The sequence below is a fragment of the Athene noctua genome, chromosome 24 (genome assembly GCF_965140245.1).
Source record: "Athene noctua chromosome 24, bAthNoc1.hap1.1, whole genome shotgun sequence".
Lineage (NCBI taxonomy): Eukaryota > Metazoa > Chordata > Aves > Strigiformes > Strigidae > Athene > Athene noctua.
The window spans coordinates 3,534,363-3,556,418 of NC_134060.1; the positions used below are offsets into that span (position 1 = coordinate 3,534,363).

General features: G+C 40.4%; 2 protein-coding genes across 7 annotated transcripts in view; both read left to right on the forward strand.

Moving 5' to 3' along the window:
• The window catches only part of NIPAL3 (NIPA like domain containing 3), a 17,657-nt gene extending 10,850 nt beyond the window's left edge, over positions 1-6,807 (forward strand). For 2 of the 4 annotated variants that reach the window (XM_074926017.1, XM_074926018.1), the window contains exons 11-13: positions 187-281; positions 965-1,160; positions 6,729-6,807. In XM_074926017.1, the coding sequence (XP_074782118.1) occupies positions 187-281; positions 965-1,160; positions 6,729-6,798 (361 nt within the window). In that variant the 3' untranslated portion in view covers positions 6,799-6,807. Of the gene's footprint in view, positions 1-186; positions 282-964; positions 1,161-1,379; positions 5,318-6,728 lie in introns of those variants that run through there. The other 2 variants (XM_074926019.1, XM_074926021.1) reach the window with 2 other exon arrangements.
• Positions 6,808-7,691: 884 nt separating this feature from the next.
• On the forward strand, positions 7,692-21,308 carry RCAN3 (RCAN family member 3). 3 transcript variants are annotated; one of them, XM_074925969.1, is made up of 6 exons: positions 9,571-11,214; positions 11,350-11,390; positions 13,309-13,551; positions 17,398-17,571; positions 18,136-18,307; positions 19,131-21,308. In XM_074925969.1, exons 3-6 carry the CDS (start codon positions 13,357-13,359, stop codon positions 19,337-19,339), a joined length of 750 nt encoding a protein of 249 aa, XP_074782070.1. In that variant the 5' UTR covers positions 9,571-11,214; positions 11,350-11,390; positions 13,309-13,356; the 3' UTR covers positions 19,340-21,308. The 3 variants fall into 3 exon arrangements, with proteins under 3 accessions (XP_074782069.1, XP_074782071.1, XP_074782070.1); XM_074925968.1 differs by lacking the exons at positions 9,571-11,214; positions 11,350-11,390 and adding an exon at positions 7,692-7,859; XM_074925970.1 differs by lacking the exons at positions 9,571-11,214; positions 11,350-11,390 and adding an exon at positions 7,692-7,859 and having other exon boundaries at positions 18,142-18,307.
• The last annotated feature ends 748 nt before the right edge of the window (positions 21,309-22,056 follow it).

The following is a 22,056-nucleotide window of genomic DNA, read 5'->3' on the forward strand; positions in this document are numbered from 1 at the left end:
GATTGCTAGTTGGACTTCAATACTGCTGAAGAGGGTTATGCCCTGTAATTCTGACTTCATAGTTTGTTCGCTTCCAGTTCTGAATTCTTTATGCTACACAATAGGCACGTGGAAGAATCAACAGGCAATATATCACCTCCTCTCCCTTTTCACAGTTATCTCAGTAGATCTTGTTTTCTCTCTCAGGTGCCTCATAGCATTTCTAGGTGTCTTCCTGATCACACGAAACAGAAAGAAATCTGTGCCGTTTGAACCTTACATATCAATGGATGCTATGCCAGGTAACAGTAAAAGTACAGTGGTTTATCAGTCTTTTTCTTTCAAGTGTTGGGCTTCGCAGTGAAAACTCAAGCTTTAGGCTCTGTGAAGTATCTGAATATATCAGGGGACTGTGTTGTTTTCTAGTTTTTCCTTCTCTTGTTTGCGCCTTGTGAGGGGTACGTGTGTCTTTTGTATGGAGCAGAGAAGAGGTGATGTGCCACCTGGATTCATGCTGGGTCCTCTGACACTGGGGGGGTGTCATATTTTGTCAGAGCAGCCTTGTCCACTTGGCTGCTGTCTGAGAAGATGAACTAGTTTTGAGCAAATGCTTGAGACTGGGCTTGGACTTCATCCAGCAGGAAGAACTGATTATTGGGGAAGGCTGAGATATGTTGCAAGAGATACTGGCCAGGGGGAGCAGAAATTTCTTTTGGGAAGTATAGCTAAACTCTGGTGAGCTGGATGAAAGATCTGCAGGACTTGATAAATAACTGACTGCCATCCCTCATTCACTTGAAGCTTGTTTCTCCATTAGTTGCTTCAGTGCTAAGCAGAGAAACGTTATGTCTTTCATTTAACACTCAAGGAACTGATGAGCCACATAGCACGAACACTGAGACTTTTTAATTTGCTGATTTAACAGAGTGCAGGAAGAATGCACTTTTGTTCCTAAGCATTTAATCTCTGTCTTTGCTCTTTTCAGGCATGCAGAACATGCACGATAAAGGAATTGCAGTTCAGCCTGACCTCAAAGCTGCTTTTTCCTACGGTGCCCTAGAGAACAATGACAACATGCCAGAAATTTATACTCCAGCTACATTGCCGATCGTGCAGGAGCAACATGGATCCAAAGGAGTTTCTGCTCCACCCTACCGAGTGCTGGAGCACAGCAAAAAGGAGTGAGTGACCTTTAAGGAACTGATTTGAATCATCAGAAGTATGACCTTTATTTATTTACCCACTAAAATATAAGCAAGTGTAAAGCCAACCTTGATATAGTTTAAAGCTCGTCTCAAACTTAACTTTCAAGGCTGATTATTAAAATAAACAACTCTCTATAGTTGTGAAGTTGAAAGCATTTGTCTTAGCAAGAAATAAATCACAGTTCTCCGTTGAAGGCTGCTGTCTGGAAGCGTGACGTGGTGAGTGCAGTATCACGGCAGTATGAAACCCATGAGAGAGCAGATGCTGTGAAAACGCAGAGCTGTGGGAAGAGAAGTGACTGTGCAATTTTTAGTCCTGCTGGGAGTGGGTTTATCTCCAAACAGAAATTTTCAGGAGTTGCTCACTGAGGGAGGAGGGCAGGATTTAATCTTTCCTATATAGAGACGGTGGCTGTTTTCCAGAAAAGTTGTAAATCCTCATGTCTCTAGCATGACCATCAAACTACTTAACATGGCAATAAAATGTGATTGTTTTCAAGCACGAATACTGAAACTTACTGTGTCTTTAGGGCAGCATATTTGGTTAGAGTAAGCAAGCTACTTTATTCTTTCAAAACGTGAATCTTGGGCACTTTCTGTACAACTGTCCTCTGGCTAGTGTTGAACATAGGCACTGAGAATGTGAACGGGTTTTATAGCACCACTGGATTATATGGCAGCTTAGAACAAAGATTTGCCAGTTTTCTGGTTTCATAGCAGGAGCTTCAAGATGGATTAAATGGCCCAGAGGGAACACTGTGAAGTATGAGAACAAGAAGAAATGAGGATAGTAATGTGGCCGGTGGGGATTTTTTGTAGTTCTTGATGAGGTCCTAATTCTCTATCACTTACGGTTCTGCTTGAGGCAGGATTTCCAACTTTGTTTAGTAGTCTTAAATGCTTAAAGGTGTTGACGTTCCTTAGTTAAAAAGCTCAGTCTAGGTATTGTAGGCTGGGGGTGTGTGTGTCCCCCCCTTTTTTTTTCTTTTTTAAAAAAAGCAAAAAAAATCTACTAATCTGATATTGTGACTAACCTAAGAAGAAAAAAGTAGTGTGCACAGTCCAGCACCCAGTAAGGACTGTAAGAATAATGGAGCCTTGTGTACTCATGATACTTATCTTTCCAGCTTCTGAGAGATGGCTAGAAGCTGATAGGAAAGGAGGACAGACACAAGGGGGGAAAACTTGTCAAGTGAAAAGGACAAGGTACAACATTTACTGGCATATGCAAGTTATACTGGCACTTCGATACCATCATCTTCTCTAAAAGCTATTGTTTTGCTGGGAAACAGAATTTTAAGTCTGCTTGGTGTGTCTTGGACTGTATGCATAGTGGAGTGTCTCCAGGACCATAGAAGACTTTATTTGAAATGAATAGAGCTTGTGTTCCACACATTTTTAAGTGGTTACTCTGATACCAAGGGGTTTGGGAAGATGTTGGACTTGCAACAGTGGCTTTCCGCATTTTAAATTTTTTTTTTAAATTAAATTGACTCCTGGCCAGTGTCTGTTCCCACTACCAAAAATTCCCAAGAACTCCACTGACTTGTACACAGTTATTCCAGATTCTTGCTATTGTATATGACAACAGAACTGTTCTTTTGCATATGTTTGTCTTGCCAGCTATTGAATACTACTTCAATCTGGAAATACTTGAGATTGCTTTGGCATTTTTGTGCAGCTTAAGAAAAATTACATCCTTCCCCTCCTGCGAAGAGTAGATGCCTGGTGGCTGTGCGTGTACCTATATGTGAAGTTTCTTCACCGACTTGGCATGTCTGACAATTCAGATCTTATCAGTGGCATCCCGTACACTAGAGCTTATGAAACCTCAAGGAATAAGAGCTTTTCTTTTACCCTCAATACTTTTTGTGTTTAAGTAAGATAACAATGTTAATGGACTAATACTGCCAGAACATTAATCTTGCTGGAGTTGCAGTGACACTGATTTACTACCTTTGGCTTTGTATCCCCGGTAATCAATTGTTTGTGAATTTATGTGTAGCTTTTGTTCATTAACAACACAAAACAAAGTAGTGCAGGGGAGGCTGAATGAGAAGGGTACAAGAATGCTGGCTTTTCTTATCTCTTCCTTTTTAATCAATGAGGCAGTAGCTGTTTTGACCTATTAGTTCTGAAACCACAGAAACATACTGTTTTAAAACAAGCTGTGCTAAACCATGCATAGCTACAAACTCTACTTTAAACACAGAGGATATTGCAATGTAGAATCATTACAGGTGTTGCTGTGGTATAAAATAATCAGAAGCACCTAAATATTTTGCTGTTGATTTCTTCTGTTGGAATGGTCCTATGCGTAACGGTACGTAGTTTTCTCAGGTTTTAGTTTTTCAATAGCATTTAAAAACTGCAGTTGACTGGTGTGCAGACTTTGCAGTTGGTAAATGCCTCGTTAGGTTTTTCTTCTAATCATGGGACCTGACATCATGAGAGATAGACAGTGGGAAGAGAGCTACTCTGATGCGGAGCCCCTGCTTGTTCTTCTCTTTTGTGGGCTGTTCTCTGGCCTGATTTGGTGATTTTTTTGCAGCAAGCTGCCTGGATTCTCCACAGCCCTGCAGCCTGAGCACTGACTGACTCCTGGCCTGACTTCCTCTCTGCCAGGGAGCCCTCAGTTGTCAGCACACGGCTGTCTTCTGCTCTGAGTGAAATTTCCTCCAGCCATAACCTGAGCTTTTGTATTATTGTGCTGGTTTGGCCCTTTTTTTTCAAAGAATCTAAAGGCAAGAGTCTTGCTCCAAAGCTTTATATAACCTTGTTTTCTTTACGCAGTCTGTGCGTGTTTAAATAATTCTACTTACTAATGACAGTTCCCTTTACCTGCAGTGAGACTTGCTTTTGGAAGCTTCCTGACAAAGGACTCCAAGGGAGGTGATGGTTGTTTCTACAGCACATAAATCACAATATTTTTGATTACTCCATTGTGCCACATCAGTAGAGCCTGAGGTGTTCCTTGGGCTATAGGCCTCAACTCGATGCACTGAAGTTGTCAGGGTTGCGTTTTTGCCAGTCTGGGTTTAGCCACTGTAAGCGAGGACTGCCAGACTGCACCTTGCTCCTGCTTGCTGCCTGTGTTCAATACTTGAATTTTAAAGTGTGGGTTTGTTGGTTTTTTTTTGTATTTTATGCACTTCCTCCTTTCTTGCTCTTTTTTTCCCAAGCTTCCAAAAGATTTTCTTTTCTGCTCTTCAGCACAGTCTTACAGCTGCCATCGCTGTTGCTGAGAAGGCATGAACAGGGCCCCTAGAAGCCAAACATCTGTTTAAACTTGACTGTAGGACTTCTGTGCTCTTTCTAACAATGGGAGGGTATAGCTCAGGATTGAAATAAACCCCTTACCTCCCTTCTAGTACACATCCTACAAGCTGAAAATAGGAAACTATTTGTAACCTGCTTTTTACAGAATATTGGTTAGTCTGAGGTGACAATGGCCATGCCCAGGATTGCAGCAAACATTTAACAGCTAAAAACAGCACGTGAAGGTTTAAAAGGGAGGAGCCCTATGCCACATTCTAGTTCCTCTTGCAGCACAACAAATAATCTGTCGGTGTACAGCACACTTTAACGTGTGTGTCAAAACTTGAGTTTATCGAGGACTGACCCTGAGAGAGACGGGGCACTGTAAACAGCAGAGTGTGCTTACATTTCCCAGTGTGCAGCTTTTCAGAATTAAGAGCTGAAAAAGTGTGCACAAAAATAAAGTGACTGCTGTCTCGTTTAGTAAATTGGTAGAATAGCTCCTTGACTCTGTCTCCTAGCTTCTTCATCAAATGTGAACTGACATCTATTGCCTCCACACTGTGTGGCTTTTCAATGCACCAGAGCACTTAATACGTTCTCAGTGTGTATCTTACATGTAACTTAATGCTGTGGAATACAGCTCCTATGTTGGCTGAATGTACAAAATGATCTGCCTATAATGTTCCCTTGTTCACATTAAAATATGTAAATAAATCAAGCTTTACAGTATTGGAGTATAACTGCTTAATTTTTCATAAGCAATGTTGCATGTCTGTTTAATTCTAATTGTCTTTTAGGTGAGACCTTTGGAAATGAAACTTAATAAAAAGATTGTGGTAAAACCTAGAGAATTCTGGCCTGCTGCATACTCTTGGTAGAGCTTCAATCAGCCATAAATGTCTTGAGAGAAGTTAAGACAGAATTTAGTTGACAACCATACTACTATGTGCATTCAAAGAACTGACTTTTTTAACAGGATACTTGCAAATGAAATGCAGATTGCTACAACTCATGTTTGGAGCTGCAGCATTACTAATGCTCACCATTTTACATGAGTTTCTGTCTGGTGTCAGCTTTAGGAATCACGCCATTTACTTTAAAAACCTTAATTTTACAGTGGGTTTGTTTTTTTTTTTTTTTTAAAAAAAAGCATTTGTTATTTTGGAGAAGAGCTTGAAAATGTGATCCAAGTATAGCCTAAAGGAGTGGGGGGGACACACAAGCTGAGCCAAATCACAAAACCAAAAGCATTATATTACTGGTGGCCTGACTCATGATTTTTGCATGCCTGCCAACTCAATACTGAAATTGAGACAACAGCATGCTTCTTTGAGACAGTGAAGACCTCTAATACTAGTTGGAAATGCTACGCTGTAGGAGATGCCATCCTTCAGATACAGGATATCATATCTTTGATTGCAGTAGACAGCTTAAGGGCATTTCCTAACAATGCCATTAAGAGATACAGACGGTCATAAATTTAGAATACTGGCAATGTAGCTTAATTGAATGCTTGCCAACCTAATTAACACTCACCATATGGGTTTTAGTCCAGGGGGATCAGCAGAAGATAACCCTCAGGATACTCTTAATTAAATGTATCTCTCAGGGTCCCAAACCACAAATGGAAGAAAAAATCCCAAGAGCAGCCTTAACCACTTTGGTGTTAAAGCTGCACTTCATAGAAATCCCTGGACACGAGTATTACAACACTGGCTAGCACTTTCTTCGATGCTTGCAGAAGCAGCATACTTCAGAGTTTCTGATAAAGTATTACCATATTTAACACTTAAATGATGTTAACAGTGTGTTATATCAGATACCACTGTGTTAAGTGCTAATAGAAAGAGGTGGCAATCAAGCCAGATGTCAAGAGCATTACAAAAATACATGCTACAACAGAGGTGTTATTACAAGAGCCAGTATTTAAAATGCTCCTGAAATGGACACAGATGTTGGGAGTTTGTGGTATTAAAGCAGAATATATTGCTGGCCAGGGAGGAAGAACGTGGTATTGAATTAATAAAGCATGTGATTGCAGCAAGGAAAGGCTAAGGTAATTGAGACTAATCAATTACTGCCTAAATTTGCACTGCATCTAATTTGTAGAATCCCTTATCTGGACAGGTAAGACTGATCTTACCTTTCTAAAAGTGAATTCTGTTATGCCCTGTTTTTTTACAAGGGAAAGGGCTGCACTGTGGACAAACGAATTACAAGTCTGGTAAAGAAGACCAGCTTAGCTTTGTTTTTTTTGTTTGTTTTTCTGTACTTAAACTGTAGGTGGAAGCATTTCAACCACAGAAATGTCACTATTTATGTCAAAAATCCTGTCTTCTGGTTTTCTACGTGAGGACAAAGCTGTTGAACTGAATATTTGTGTCTGTGAAATTCAGGAGGTTTGTGTGCTTTTTGTGGAAAACCAAATACAACCGAAAAAAAGGATGTTGGCTTGTGCTTTCTTTAGATGCAAACATCCACACGCCTTCATTTATCACCCGGTTCAGATGACCACTGTCTCAAATCATCTCATCGCTGGATTAAGCCATGATTTAGCTCTGAAGAGATGAGGGACACAAACTCACTGTTCCCATCTGGCAACTGCCTGAGCGTATCCGCCAGCTGAGGCCAACTGCACAGTAAAACCGATTAACTTCGGCCGCCATCCAGGAGCGCACACGAGCCGTTCGTAGCAGCAATCTGCCAAGCGCAAAGCACCGGTGCTGCGCTTCCAGAGCCAGTCCCACCTCCTCAGGCTTTAGCCTTCAAGGTCACCCAAAACGTCCTGCCGCGACACCTGTCAGGTCTCAAACAGCATTTCAAGGTTGTTAATGAAGAACAGGGAAGCCTCCATCCTCTATAGTTGGGTTTTGCCAGCAACTCAACCGCCGACTGCTTCTCCAGAGGCAGCCCCCGGAGCAATTCGCGGCTTTGGAATCAATTCCCATCTCTCCGAGCTCAGCCATTCCCGCAGGGAGCCCTGCGGAGCCTTTCCTCGAGGCCTGGCGGACGGTGGGAGCCCCTCGCACCCTGCGTTTCCCCAAGGCGCTTCGTGCCCTTTTACTGTGGGGCCGCCCCGGCCACCATGGGGGGGGGGGGGCGGAACGAGCCCGAAACCCTCCGCAGCCCGCGCGGCGCAGAGGGAAGGGGGGCGCTGAGGACATGGCCGCCCCCCTCCCGCCGCGGCCCCTCAGCGCGGGGCCGGCGCATGCGCAGAGTCGCCCCCTGCATCCGGGTCACCGACCCCCCCTCCCCGCAGCTCCCCGAGGCGATGCGGAGGCGCGGGGCCGCGCACGCAGCCGCGCTCCCGCCGCTCCCCTTTCCGCAGCCGCTGGCTCCGCGCAGAGACCGGCGGGGATTGCGCGCTCCCGCCGCCGCCCCCCGCCGCTGAGGGGATCCCCGCCGAGGAAGACGGTGAGCGCTCCCCCCCCCCGCCATTCCCCTCAGCGCCCCGCCGCCGATCTGTTGCTTCCCCCGTCCCTTCGCCGGGAGTCCCGTCCTGAGGTGAGGCGAGGTGAGGCGGCGCGGCCCGGCCCGACCCTGGGCAGCGCCGAGCACCGGCCGCCGCCTCCCGGGAGGGCGCGGCGAGGCCTGGCCGGGGCCGCCGGTCCCGCGGGGCCGCCGCTGCCGGCGCCCTCAGCGGCCGCCAAGTTGTTTTCTCCTTTGCCAGTTGCTCCTTAATGCAGATATAGAGAGTTTGGGTTGGATTTTTTAAAATAAGAATTATCCCAGAGATGTCTTTTGCCGCCCCCCTCGTGTTAATCGCATGCCGCGTTAACTCTGGGTGTTGACCCCTCAGCCCCGTTAACTTGCCCAGGGCAGCTCCCCGGGGTAGGGCAGTCCTCCGCGGGTTTGCGGGATTCAGCCCGAGTTCATAAACTTCTCAGAGCAGATCTGTTTATGTAAAAATTGCCGTGCCGTTTTTAGTCCTTGTATTTAGGCTTTTCGGGAAGCGATCCGATTACGGCTCTCCGAAGTGATAGGATGTGATAATGTGAGCTGCTTGAGACGATGCAAAGGTAAAAACCACCCGCGCTGTCTGTACCGATGCTCTGCTGAAGAACTAAAGCTCTCCAGGGCAGAAGCTGCATTTCCACAGTTCGTTTAAATTTCAGAAGACCTTAAGCTTTGGATGAAGTTAAAGAGTTTGCTTTTAAGTGTTTCATATGTACCTGTCACCTGGTATTTAAAGGATAAGCAGGTATTCATTCTCGGCAGAACAAAGGATTGAGTAAAAGGTTTTGTCCAAGTGGCTTTAGTTCTCGGGATCCTTTTAGTCCTGCTGTTAAAGCTATTTAATCTAAAATCCAAGAGGAAGTGAGTGATCAGGTAGTTTGCTAACGAGTATTGTCAGCTTGTCTACACAATGAATTTGCTTAGAATTTTCAGTTGTTCATTGCAGTTAATATTACTGTAAGAATTAGCTTATGGTAATAAACGACTACCATGTGTGTATTTCCATTCCTATCAGACCATTTTATAAATAGGTACTTCTCACCCTTCCAAGGAGGTCAGTGAAGTAATTCCCTTTTTGTTTAGGGGTGACTGAAGCAGAGCAGTTTGGCTGTTGCACTGATAATCCCATCCATGTACCTGTCAAGTTTGGAGTATTCTCATTTTGTTGCTTTCTGATAATTGCACAATAAAACAATTCTGCCTAGTCTGTACAGTACTGTTTCCAACAGTACTTAGTTAACATTCATACATCAGTCTTACCTATCTCATCCTTATTTCAGGGAAGCTGTTATATATTCTTGCATTGCTCAGTAACCATGGTGTTTTGATACTGATTTGGGTGAAGCCAGGCAAAACAATATGTGAAAAAACTCAGAGAATTAACCATGTAGGTTTATGATTAAAAAAATTAGAATTGTGATCATTTTTATTTTTTTAAAAAACATTCTTACAACTTTTGTAGTTCAGTGCTCTCTACAGAAGCTTTTCAGATTTTATTTTCATACTAGCAAGAAATACTGTGCTGTAAATTATGCACAACTGTTGATCTTGTTGCTGAAATATTTCCTTAACTTTGACTAAGGTTGCTTCTATAAAATCATTTTCCCTGCAGACTGTTTGCAGGAATTCAAGGGAATAACTACATTGCCTTCTGCAGCTTCTTAGTGTATGAGTTCCTACTCTTGTTCTCTAAAGGACCAAGATGATTTCTGGTAATTCAATTTTTGTTACTAGTTGAGGAAAAAAAAAGTCATCTACTTCATGGCAATGGGGATGTTTAGACTGCCCCAGCTCTCCGGTGTCGTTTACACGCATCATTTGAGACCTGCTGCCTTTTTACAGAGCAGAAAATATCTTCCAGAAAAACGTTTTGTTGCTTTATTTAGATGTTACAACATGATGAATTCATATATAATGAAACTTGAAGCCAGTGAGGCTGTTTGCTGTGTGCAGAGCTGGTTACAGTGTGCCTAGACAGGTTTGTGTGTTTTCCATCGGGATTCTTAAACTTCTTCACAAATCTGAAGAGCATCTCTTCTGTGCAGTAATGCATGCCTGTGCAGAATTTGATGTGTTGCATACTACCACAAATTGTTGAGCAAAAAGCAGTATTTTCCTTATATCAAGGGTATTTGCACTGTAAAAGGTTTACAGGGAAGATCTTTTGTGGTGAGCAGAAGACAGGCCCACAGTGCCCGGTCGCCAGGGCTGCCAGCTCAGCTCTGTTTCTGAGCAGTCTTGCCTCGGTGGTTTGCTTTCCTTTGTGTGCATTTTGAAGGTGGGGTACCCAGGTAGACCAGGGCAGTTGTTGATTGCCTGTTTCGCCTTCGACTGGAGGAAACGAATCGGGACACAGAGGACTGAAGGTGTCGGAACTGCAGGTTTAATTTCTTTCATGTGAGGATGCTAACTAGACAGTGTGCCTTACGTCTGTTGACCAGTTCATGCATGGTGAAAATCAGAGTGACCTTGCAGCTGTCACTTTGTCTACCTCATAGGTTACTTGAATCATTTAATGTTATATAAATTAAATTGTAAAAGAAGCTAGATCTTTTGTCTTTCTGGTTGGCTTTTTTCCCCTTTTCTCTTCCCATCCTCTCTCCTAGTGTATGTGGTATTGTGTGATATCTGAGCTCCTGGCATTGTTTGCAAACATTTCAGTTGTTTGTTATTGATCCCTCTCCAATTCCTAAGCTGTTTTGGCAAAGACCTTTCCTGAATTGTATTGTCTACCTGGCGGTCATTCTTGCCTTTAACTGCTTTGTCTTTTGTGTGGTGTCACCTTTTCATTTACAAAATTGCCCTATTTTGTTACACCAAACAGAAATTGAAATAACATGGATGTCTTTTCACAATACAAATAAGAGTTTCAGAGCTTCGAACCTCCTCATGTTGAAACTTTAAACTTAATTTTCATTCTCTGAATTACTTTAACCAAATCTGGCAAAAGAAGGAGAAACTGGGATTTTTTTTTTCCCCCCACAACGCATTCTTTATGTCTTTAAGTTCGTGTTTTAGAAGGTGTCTCGTATTCCTCTTTTTAACAGAATCAGTTTTATTTTCTTTTCAAACCAATTCTTGCGTATTTGTCTCATTGGTGTGTAAAAGCTGGTTTCTATTCGAGCCTATACAAAGTCTCATTGTACAGAATATTAGCCAGAAATACAGAGTTCAGGCATCTTATTTGTATAAATAAAACCCCAGATCTGCCTTCATTTTGTCCATCTCTTTGCTCATTTTTTTCCAAAGTGCTGTTGCTCTGTGGTAACGTACCAAATGGAGGAACATCTCAGTGGTCACTGCAGTGTTTGCTGTGAGTAATCTGCAGACTGCAGCTCCTTAAATGACATAATAGATGATAACAACTTTAAAGGGGGAGTAATGGATTCAGTTGATAATCTATGGGTTAAATTCCCTCTCATTTTAATTGTGATGTCTGATTCCACAGTACTAACAGAATGAAGAGAGGAGTACTACCGCAGGCACAGTGTAAGTCTCAGTCATTGTGCATTCCGTTAATCTTATTTTCTTGATGCTTTTGCCTCCCTCCAGTCTGCTGCTTTGACTTCATTTTGTAGTGTGTGAGGCTCAGCCAGCCTGAACTTTTTAAAGCTCTTCATAGCTTGGTGAAAAATTGAACAAATTTTACGTTGATCTGTATGTTACCTTACTTCCTGTATTACTGTTAATTTGTCTTTGAATTTACTTGTCAGCATTCCCAAACTCTCCTTTTTCTGTGCCAGTTTTGCTCTCTTGCCTTGTTCGCAAGTCTCATCGTTCTTTGATTTGTCAGAAAACCAGGTTTTTGGAGCAGTCCTGTGTGGGTTAGGTGTTTCTTACTGTGATCTGTACTCCTCTCTGACGGGGATGCCTGGGGAGGTAGGACCAAACCCAGGCTAAGGCTAGCATGTTGCTCTTGATTCTGCTGCATGTAGCTTGGCTTGACTGGAGGTGCCTGTGTCCTGTCGCATGTTGGATCGATTAGCCCAGAACTCTTGGAGTCTGTGCTGCCAAACCAGATGGTGGCTTTTGTTTTTTACTGTGTTGGCGTATTTTCTTTTCCTTTTTCCTTTTTGCATGAATCAGCAAGCACAAAAAATTAGGTTTTCACCAGCTACATGTTTTCTTGCGTTTACGTCTGTCTTTCTGTGATGCTGAGGAGAGTTTCCTGTGAAAAATCTTGAAACTTGCTGTCCTGGGAAAATTCAGCCAGGTCTGTGCATGGCTTGACTAAAGGCGTGACAGTGAACGGGTGCAGTTATGTGCTGTGTCCATGCCGAGGTTACATTGATTTAACTCATTTAAATTAGCATCACACCTTGTGTGTGCGTGTCTCTAAGCAGTTTATAAATACTTAAGATAGGTGCTAAATCTTTTTTCCGCATTTTCACATGCTGTTTCTCCTTAAGCACAAAGTGTCGAGAGTGCTTGGATGTTGTTAATGAGAAAACTTGTCTTAAACCTTTTTCCATGAGTGAGCATGGATTTATTATGGATTATTAATGCATTTTTTAATGCATACTGGTTTCAGTTGATGGAATTTTTCAGTGACTGCTTCAAAAGAATAAGCTAGTTAAGCAAATACTCAAATGAGATCATTGCCAATGAAACATAATACATTTACTTACCTTTTCTTAGTGTTATGTCACAAATTAACACCCCCTCCAAATCTAGATATAGTACAGTTACATGTTTTGTGTCGTTTTCATTAGAATATACAATAGTTTGATAATCTCCTTGTGATTTTTGCAGTGGCAGGTGGCAAAAGCTACACTCCATTAAAATCTATTTTTTTTATTGCATAAAAACTAGTTTATCTAAACTCTTCTATTTAGTCTCTTGCTTGTTTGCATTTTTTTTTTTCTTCATTGACGTTTTTACACAAGGCTGTAGATACTCTTACTTATAGGAAAGGCATTCTCCAGGAAATCTCCTTATGTTGGGAGATCTGGGGTTTTGTTCCCGTATCTGCCACTGGCTTGGAGAGGCTTTGGGATTTAACTTTGCTGCACACGTGTTCCCATTGATGAAATAAAGATATTTCTTCAAATATCAGAAGACTACTCTGATTACTTGGGAAGTAATTTAAGTTATTTGCTATTAACTGACAAGTGTGTCATGGAGAAAAGCTTCTAGAACAGTACTGGAGTTCTTGATTTATGTCGGAGTAAAGGGAGTAGAAACTTTTGTTTACTTGACTGAGTGACTTTATCTTCTCACAGATTGAACAGCAGAGTCTTTATCCCATCTACAGAAATGGGATACAGGGCTTCTGTTTTGTGGATGAGAGAACAACTTCCATGTTGATTTCTATTCTTTTTTGTAAAATTATTTGCCTTAAAGAACAGTCAAAGCAAGATGTAGTAGCTTCACATTCTGTTTTGGGTTTGTTTTTTTGGAATGACAGACCCCTACTAGAAACTGGAACATAAACGGGAGTTGCTTTGGGTGAACGATGCTCAGAGATACTATGAAGTCCTGGAGTGACAGCCAGTCAGACCTCTACAGCAGTGACCAAGAAGAGGAAGAACAGATGATTTTTGGAGAAAATGAAGATGATTTGGAAGAGATGATGGATTTAAGTGACTTGCCTACCTCACTCTTTGCTTGCAGTGTTCACGAAGCTGTGTTTGAGGTACAGGAAGAAAAGGTAAGGTAGAGAGAGGCATATTTGGGGTATAGTATTGTACATCTACTGAAAATTTTTGGTTTTTCAGCATATTACTGCCTATTATAATTGGGGGGAAAAAACAAACCAAAGTATTTACCTGGTAAGCTCAGATCAGAATGAGTGCAGTGACCAAAGAGCAGATGATATTATACTGTTCTGGCATTTGAAATACAGACATACACAGTGCTTCTCCCATGAAAAACTCCTTCTGTTTGTTTGTTTTTTTTTTCCCCCCCCTGTTTATCCAAGCTACCAAAGCCAAGGGCAGATTTAAATGTTTTATTTCAAGGCAAGGATTCTGTTAAAAGAACATTATAAATTTTCAGTACGTGTGTTCTAACTTGAGCTAAGACAACACCTTGAAAGTGGCTTAAGACCTTATAATAAAATAAATGTCTGGCTTGCTAACATTTGTATTCAGTCAAATTTGTACCTTCCTTTTGCTTCCAAGAGCACCAGGAATAATTACACACACCACACAAGTGGGGGGAAATAGGGAGGACAGATAGGAAAGCTTTGGTCTGCAGCTTCTTTTGCAGTTTCAGTTTACAAAAGTACTTCCAAAACCTACAGTTTTGCTGAAAAGTTTTTAACGTCTGAGGTGAGGTTGTGGTGTCAGATAGGAGATGCTGCTCTGTGCCTCAAGAGTTACTAAATTGTGTACTTACATTTCAGTCCATCGTTCAAATACTTGCTGTGAGCTGAATTCCTAAGCCAGTGCTTCTGACAAATGGACATAGTACAGTCAAAGGAAAAGGAATGGTAATTTTTTGAGAACGTGCGTGTGGTGTCACATAAACAATATGTAAAGCAGCTTACAGATCCCCCTTTGGGTGGGGGCAACGATATTACATGAGAGCTGTCGTTCTTCCTTGTAATTGTATTCCTATGGGTACAAAAGACAAGTGCCAAAAAAGGCTGTGGAGTCTTTAAGTGGCTTATTTTCAGATGTAGTGGTTTATTTTTTTTCTTTCCCCATGATTTCTAGAGAAATAGAGTTCACTCGCCATTATTTATATGCCTGGTGTTAAATGCTTCTCTTCAAAGAGCATGAGTTGTTGCTAGCTCAGTCCCAGAGTTCATTTCTAGCCTTGTATATTAATGCTGGTTTTATTGGAAAACAAACCAGGCAATACATAAGAGTACGTAAATCAAATGTCATCTAATTAAAAAATGCAAGATGACATCTCCCTTTCCAGATAAATGTTTAACTTGCTGATGACTAGTTTAAATTGTTATTGTTTCTACTGATCAGCTTCTAGTTCAAAAGACTTCTGTAAGCAGGGAGCACTCCATTTGTTTAGGTGGTTACTGCCCTTGGAAGAAGGTAGTAAAGCATCAGTTAATCAATGGATCATTAAATAATGCGCTGGACTGATTTAACTCTGATGCTACAGGAACAGCAATTTGTCGTGGGTCTGGTATACAAAGTGTGCACTGGAAATAGTGCCTTGCTAAATTGTTTTGCACATGTATACATGTGATTTGTCATTTTAATGCACATCTGCTTTTTTTCCATGAAAATGTTCCCACAGAACGTCTGTGCATACAAGGTGTATCGAGGGAGATGTGCTAGCCTTTCCTCTTATGATGCTGGGATAATTAGTTGCCACATGAAACCACCTGTAAATTTTAAAGTTAAAATTTGTCGTTTCAAAAATAGTTTGTAAAGTGTACTCATTGTACTGTCAGCAAGCTCATCTAAGCTGATTGTCCTAGCCAAGACACTAGTTTAGAATAGGTCAGAATTATATATTATTACATCTGTAAGTTGAACACTTACTACACAGGTTTCTTCCTTGTGCTTGGAAGAATAGAGGTGCTTTGATGTATTATATAGATTTGATCTGTTTTATGAAATTCAGCTTAACCCTGGACACACGTTTCAATGCTTCACGATTTACTTCTGCCTACATCTTCCTTTAAAGCCTGAGCGCACAGCAAACAGTTCATGAAACAAATGGCAATTGTCCTGTCTGTGCACAAAAAGAAGGCAATTAAAAAATTTCTGGTGGTTTTGGGGGTTGGGGTTTTTGGTAGCAATTCCAATTTTTCTGCCCAATGCTCTTTTAGTTCATTTGGTAACACTGGCAAAGCTAGCAGCACTTGCAAGCAGAGTATCAAAATCCATCTTCCTTTTCCCTTATTTTTGTTAGTAGTCACAACTGTAAAAAAAAGATTCAGCATGTAGGCACAAATCCTTTATGCTCCACATTTTTGTTTGTGAAACTTCATATGGAGTGATGATTAATATTCTGGTGAACAAAAAAGGCTAAAAAGTCAGTATTTATTTGAAATCTGCATGTTCTTATGAAGCATTCTGCTCTGATTTTCATCTGTTTTGGGAGAATTTTCTAGCTGTATTTCTATTTTCGCTGCTGATTTATTAAAGCAACATTTAAACATTAACAGTTCATGTTGAATTGACTGTTAAGTTGTTGAATCTAATGCCATCAGTTTCTACTTTGTGTTGCAGGTTAAAACTGGTATGTTTACAGAAAAACTGTGTCTAACTTGGCGTACATCTTGTAATAATTTTGTCTTTTACATAGCATCTGTAAGTGTTTTTTCAAGTTTAGTTCAAACAGCAAAAGGTAAAAAAAAAAATTCAGATAAAGTACATGTTTTTTCATTCTCAAACATTCACATTTTTGAGGGTAATGCCATGATTGGAGCACTGTCTTCATAATTTTCAATTGCAGGGGTGATCCACTGGATTGCAGTTTTGTGTTTGTCAAGTACAAGTCGAGGAGCAGGTTTTCTGATTTAAGAAAGACTTTGGTGTTGTACACATTAGAGAGAATTGTGCAAAAAAATAATATTTTTGTTAAAACTAACATGGACGTCGTCTGAAGAATTTCTTCAGTCCTATTTAAAATTAAAGCCCCTCATCCTATAATTGTTGTTAGAGAAATGAAGGTACCCAACAGGATTTTTGTAGAGATTTTGTAGAGTCACTGGACTACTGGAGTCCAGCAACTTAACTACTGTTATTGGAAAGAGTTCTTAATGAAAAAGTATTCCTTTTCTGCTTCTTTGCCTATATAGATCTCTCTGAATAACTGAATATTAACAGAACACAGTAAATAATATTAAAAAGAGATTGCTTGCATAGTTCTCATCTATTGATTTTAATCTGGCTTTTTACAGTGAATGAAAATTTACACTAGATTTCCTAGTGCATTTATGCTAGGGGAAAAAAAAATATCTGCAAATTAGGTCTCCTGCAGATCAGAGAACTAGTAAATTAAAAAGGAATTTAATAACAATGCAGTTATCTGTTAGAGAGCTTGGGGATAAGATTCCATATTCAATAAAACAAATATGATTTTTTCAGTTTTTTTATTTTTGTGAACAAGTGTTTAGTAATAATTATTTTTTTTCTCTTCCAAAGTGGTCATTCATTCATCCTGAGATTGTTGACGTTTTTCTTAAGCACTCAGTACTTGATCTTTATATTAGATAAACTAAACTGCTTTGCATAGTGTTTTTGGAGATGCTTGTGTGAAAGTCACGTACAGTGGTCGGTATTTTGTTGACACCTGCACTTTTGAGTAACTGTCACTAGGTGGCAGTTTGTTCATTAACAGTTTTGTGGGCTTATTCACATCAATGCACTCTTGGAATTCAGATTTAAATGGTGAGGCAAAGCAGTGCTGCGCGGAATACAGATTTACAAGCTGGAGTAACTGAGGGAAGTATGGGAGGTGTGGGTTTAGGTGGTTAAGGAAATGAATGGGATTTGGGAAAGTGGAAGGGCAGTGTGTTTTCCTTGAGTGAAAGTGTTCATTTTGTGTTTGGAGAATCTTTGTACTTCGTCTCTAGGAAAGATTTGAAGCACTTTTCACAGTCTACGATAATCAAGTTACGTTCCAGTTGTTTAAAAGCTTTAGAAGAGTAAGGATCAACTTCAGCAATCCGGAGGCAGCAGCAAGAGCACGGATAGAACTGCATGAAACTGATTTCAGTGGAAAAAAGCTGAAGCTGTACTTTGCACAGGTACTGTGAAACGTTGAGATGGTGTACATGTCCCTGTTTCTTCTTATTCCACGTTTGCCGATGAGTTTCATTTGTGATAAATATCCGAAGTTCAACCTCCTTCCTCCACACTGAGATGTATTACTTTCACTCATTGAGAAATTGATGCTTTAGGAGTCAGTTTTGGTTTTCAGCTTGAGCTCACGGAGTTGTGATTGGTACGGAACAGTCGCTCTGTCGTGACACACACCACCTTCCCCCATACACAAACAGAAATGTGCTGAAAGGAAATAAGTGGGTCCAAAGATCTCTCTATAATAGGCACTTTACAGGCATCTTCTTGTGGATTATGTGTCATACACAGCTACATTGTCAGTGCTTACGTGGGCCAAGTTCTTAACTGCAGCGTTTCTCCGAGGTGTCGTACCAAGAGAGCTGACAAGAAGCTGTACTACTCTTATTATTAATGCTAGGCTGAATTAAGCATTGCTAATACAGAGAATGGGCATGTATTATTGAGGAAGCGTACTAAATAAAAAGAGAATTAAGATTTGTCATTCTGTATCTCCTGGCTTTTGTCTTCAGTTACAGGTATCCAGTGAAATAGGTGACAAGTCCTACCTCCTTCCTCCACAACCTGTTAAACAGTTCCTGATCTCCCCACCTGCGTCTCCACCAGTTGGATGGAAACAGAGTGAAGATGCAACTCCCCTGATAAACTATGACTTGCTTTGTGCTGTCTCCAAGTTGGGACCAGGTAGGAATATGTACCTGCTTTTGTTGTGTCACCTAAATTCAAAAATAGTTATCGAGGGAATTTATCTACTAGGTTTCTGTCTATCAGAAGAAACTGAGTCTCTCTTATGTGATGTTTCTTACTTGAATAAAATGATCCATCACTTTATTTATTTAATCTGTTAATTGATTGAAAGTATAGTGTAGAACCGGATTGTGTGGTACTAGCTCCATCACACCCATTTATTGAATTTTGTCATAGTCTCACTGTTAAGTAACAGACAAGAAGAGGAATGTCTTCTGCAGGTGGGCAGCTCCTTGAGGAGGAGTTAGCCTCATTAAGGGTGCTAATACGTACTTTTTGTGTTTAATTGTCAGACTCTTTTATAAGCCTTCCTAGGAAACATGCTGTTTGCTTTCTGTGAAAAGCAGGGAAGTGAGAGACTTAATGTTTTTGTAGCTTTTCATTTACAAATGTCATATAAATGTACAGCATAAATGGTATCACTTAAATTCATAGTTTGCTTGAATTCTTATGTCTGCAGTTTCACCATAGCTTTTTACATCCCTCCCTTCCTTTAATTACCAGTTAAAAATTAATTAAAAATCAATAAATCCTTAAACATCAATTAAAAGATTGGTTGTTCAAAGTACAGCGTAACAGGCTAATTAAAAACATTTAGCAGATCTGATGAAGTGTGGCAGTTGAGCAAATTAAAGATGAGATGGGAATCAATAAATATTTGATTGTGTTACTGCAGATATTAAGGACTTTTTGAGATAAAGAGGCTTACTGCTTTTCCTTGAGGATGTTCTCAGCATGATTTTTGTTTGCTGCTCTTCAGGGGAGAAGTATGAGCTTCATGCAGGAACAGATTCAACTCCTAGCGTAGTTGTCCATGTCTGCGAAAGTGAGACAGAAGAGGAAGATGAAATAAAAAATCCCAAACAGAAGATCATGCAGACAAGGCGTCCAGAACCACCTGCAAGAATACTGAATGAACCTAAAGCATTTGATTGTACACTGGAGGTAGGGGGTACTATGCACTGTTAAATTGTGTGATGCTCAAGATAGTATCAGAAATCAGACACTTAATGAGTCCGTGTGTTGATGTCTGTACTGCTGCTATATGTTATGTATAGCGACAACAGATTTTACTTGTAGTTGTCTCTCATGTTCAAGATTCTGGATGCCAATGCTTTGAAAAGCACTTTAATTTTAGGGACTAGTCCCCCAAGTGTAGCAAATCCACCTGACTTGAAATAGTGACAAATAGGAAGTCTGGTTGTGTTTTTGTTTTGTTTTTAAGATGTTACTCTTTCCTTTATATTGTAAAGTGTGATGTACCAAGTGCTGAAATAATATCTTACTGTCACGATTGGATTCAAGAAAGTTGATTGTATAGCAATTAAAAGCTGATCTGTACTGGTACAACAGCTTCCAGTTAATATAGTGTTAAATGCAAGTGAAACATACTCTTTATCCTAAAACTCTTCCCCAGCTAGTAATCTTCTGAGGTGAAGATTAATTTCTGCTTTTCTCAGAAATGCCAGGTATGTGTTTTTAATTTGACATGAGGCACAAATACATGTATGGAATTAAATTCCAGTAGTTTTGCTAACTACACAGAGAAGAATGCAGGAGGAAGAGCTGCAGACTGCTGAGAAGACAGACTCTGAGTCTGTCACCAAGGCTGCTGCTGTCTGATGGTACACTGATGGGTACGATGGTTTGCACTGACACCTAATTAGGAGTGAATGACAATAGTAGAGTGAAATACAGATTCAGCTATTGAATGTGTTGTCTCTGATCCTCTCTGAAAATCTGGTGATGTTTGTTCCTCCACAGTCCTAGAGATGGCCTCCATTTATAAATAAATTCAGTGACTGTTATGTTATGACTAAGTTATGTTAGGAGATAAAACATCTAGGGTTAACTTTTAACTTGTGCTCCTAAACTTCTCCAGTCTGTTTTGTAATTTATTTTTTTTTTTTAAAGACAATCAGTTGCCTGGCTTAGCCAGTTTTTATGCAGATTCAGCAGCCCTTGTTTGCTGTTTTTCATTAAGACTTTTTCTGTGTGGCATCCTGTCTGTCTGACAGAGCATCTGCTACTTCTGAGACCAGGATGCATCTTTTAGAATCAGATCTTTAATTTTGTGATCTTGTGTTAAGTGTTTTAGTAGGAGGACAGTATGCCTCAGTATAATGACTCATGCTCCTATGCTTTTATGCTATTTTATAACCAACCTTTTTTAGACTAGACAGATTCTTCTTTTTTCTATTTAAAGGAATAAAATTATTTGTGAACAAACCAGGCTGCTGATGTTCATATATATAAATCATTCAGAAACTGACCTTTTTCAAATTCATTTTAGTGTGTTTCAATTCTACATGACGTGCTTCTTGAATTTTCTAAAGTGTTTTCACTTGATTGACAGCGGAGAGCAAAAGTAACAGTCATGAATTTGCATGGACATGGTAGTTTTCAACTCCGTATTGTGCCAGCTCGTGAGTCCTTCCTGCCACCAGCTTCAGGTTGCAAAATGGGATCCTGCAGGCAGGTCCTTGTTCCAGAGGCAGGAATAGTATATATTAAAAAGGTAGGAGAATGACTTTTGTTTATCTTGCCTCCACAGGCATGATATTTATGTATCTCTTCAGGTATTAAAATCACTCAAAGTCTGACCTCTCTGTCTCACTGTTCCATGTTATTTAAAAAAAAAAAAAAAAAAGCCAACAAAAAACTTGTATTGTCCATCAGGCTTGTGTATTTTTAAAATTCCAGAAATCCGATTTGGATTTTCTGTAGTGTTTATATTTTGTTAATTGTTTAATTTCTACCCTATTGTAGAAGTCACTGTAAGTTAGGAGTAAGCGAAAAACCTTCAGAAACAGTTTTATAAGGCAAATCAAGCAAGTAATGTTGTCAATGTATTTTGTGTAAAATGTATAACAAGTTGCATTCCAACATCATTCATTGTGTAAAGACACTTAAAATAAAAACAATGCAGTGCCATTCACATGTGGTTTTTTAACTGTATTCCATATTGGCCCAAGCTTGATATATAAGTTTTCTAATGGAATTGTATGCTGGTGCAGTTGAGTGAACAGTTGAGATAGTTTACAGTTTTCCATAAGGAAATTATCAGAAAAACAGTGCTGAAGAAGCTGGGGATTTCAGCAGAAAAATCCTGGGGATTGCTGGGCTGAAGGAGGGACTGAGAGGGTTTTCATTGTGGTTTTGGGTGCCTGTCACAGCAGAGTTCCGTGGGTGTTTAATCTCACATGAATCTTGAATGGGAGTTTGGCACTTGCTTAGACTATTGTGGGAGAGAATGGTTTGGGTTGCAGTATTGAGCTCTGCAAAGTTTTTGTTGTAATAAAGATAAATAGTTACTTGTTTTTAAAAAATCTCCAAAGACCCATTTCCGCGGGAAGGACGTGGTCAGACCTTTTATAAAATGTGCACGCGTTGATCAACAAAATTGTAAAACATCAGCTTGTTGCACTGCTTGTGCTTTTGCCAGCAGGTTCCCCTCTCTCACAGATGAAGCAAATCTCGGCAGTTTTTTGTGTTAGCCAGTAGAGGGAGGCTGTGTGCCCTTCTAACACACACTGGCACAATCTGAATTATATTTAAAATGCCAGAAAATCACTTTACTGTATGTGAAGCAGTGCCTCGGGCCTGGTTGTGCAGATGTAGCAGGAGGCTTTGTCTAGCACGACGTTTCTCTCGGGGTTGCTGTGGAAGGCCGGGCTTTGTGGGAG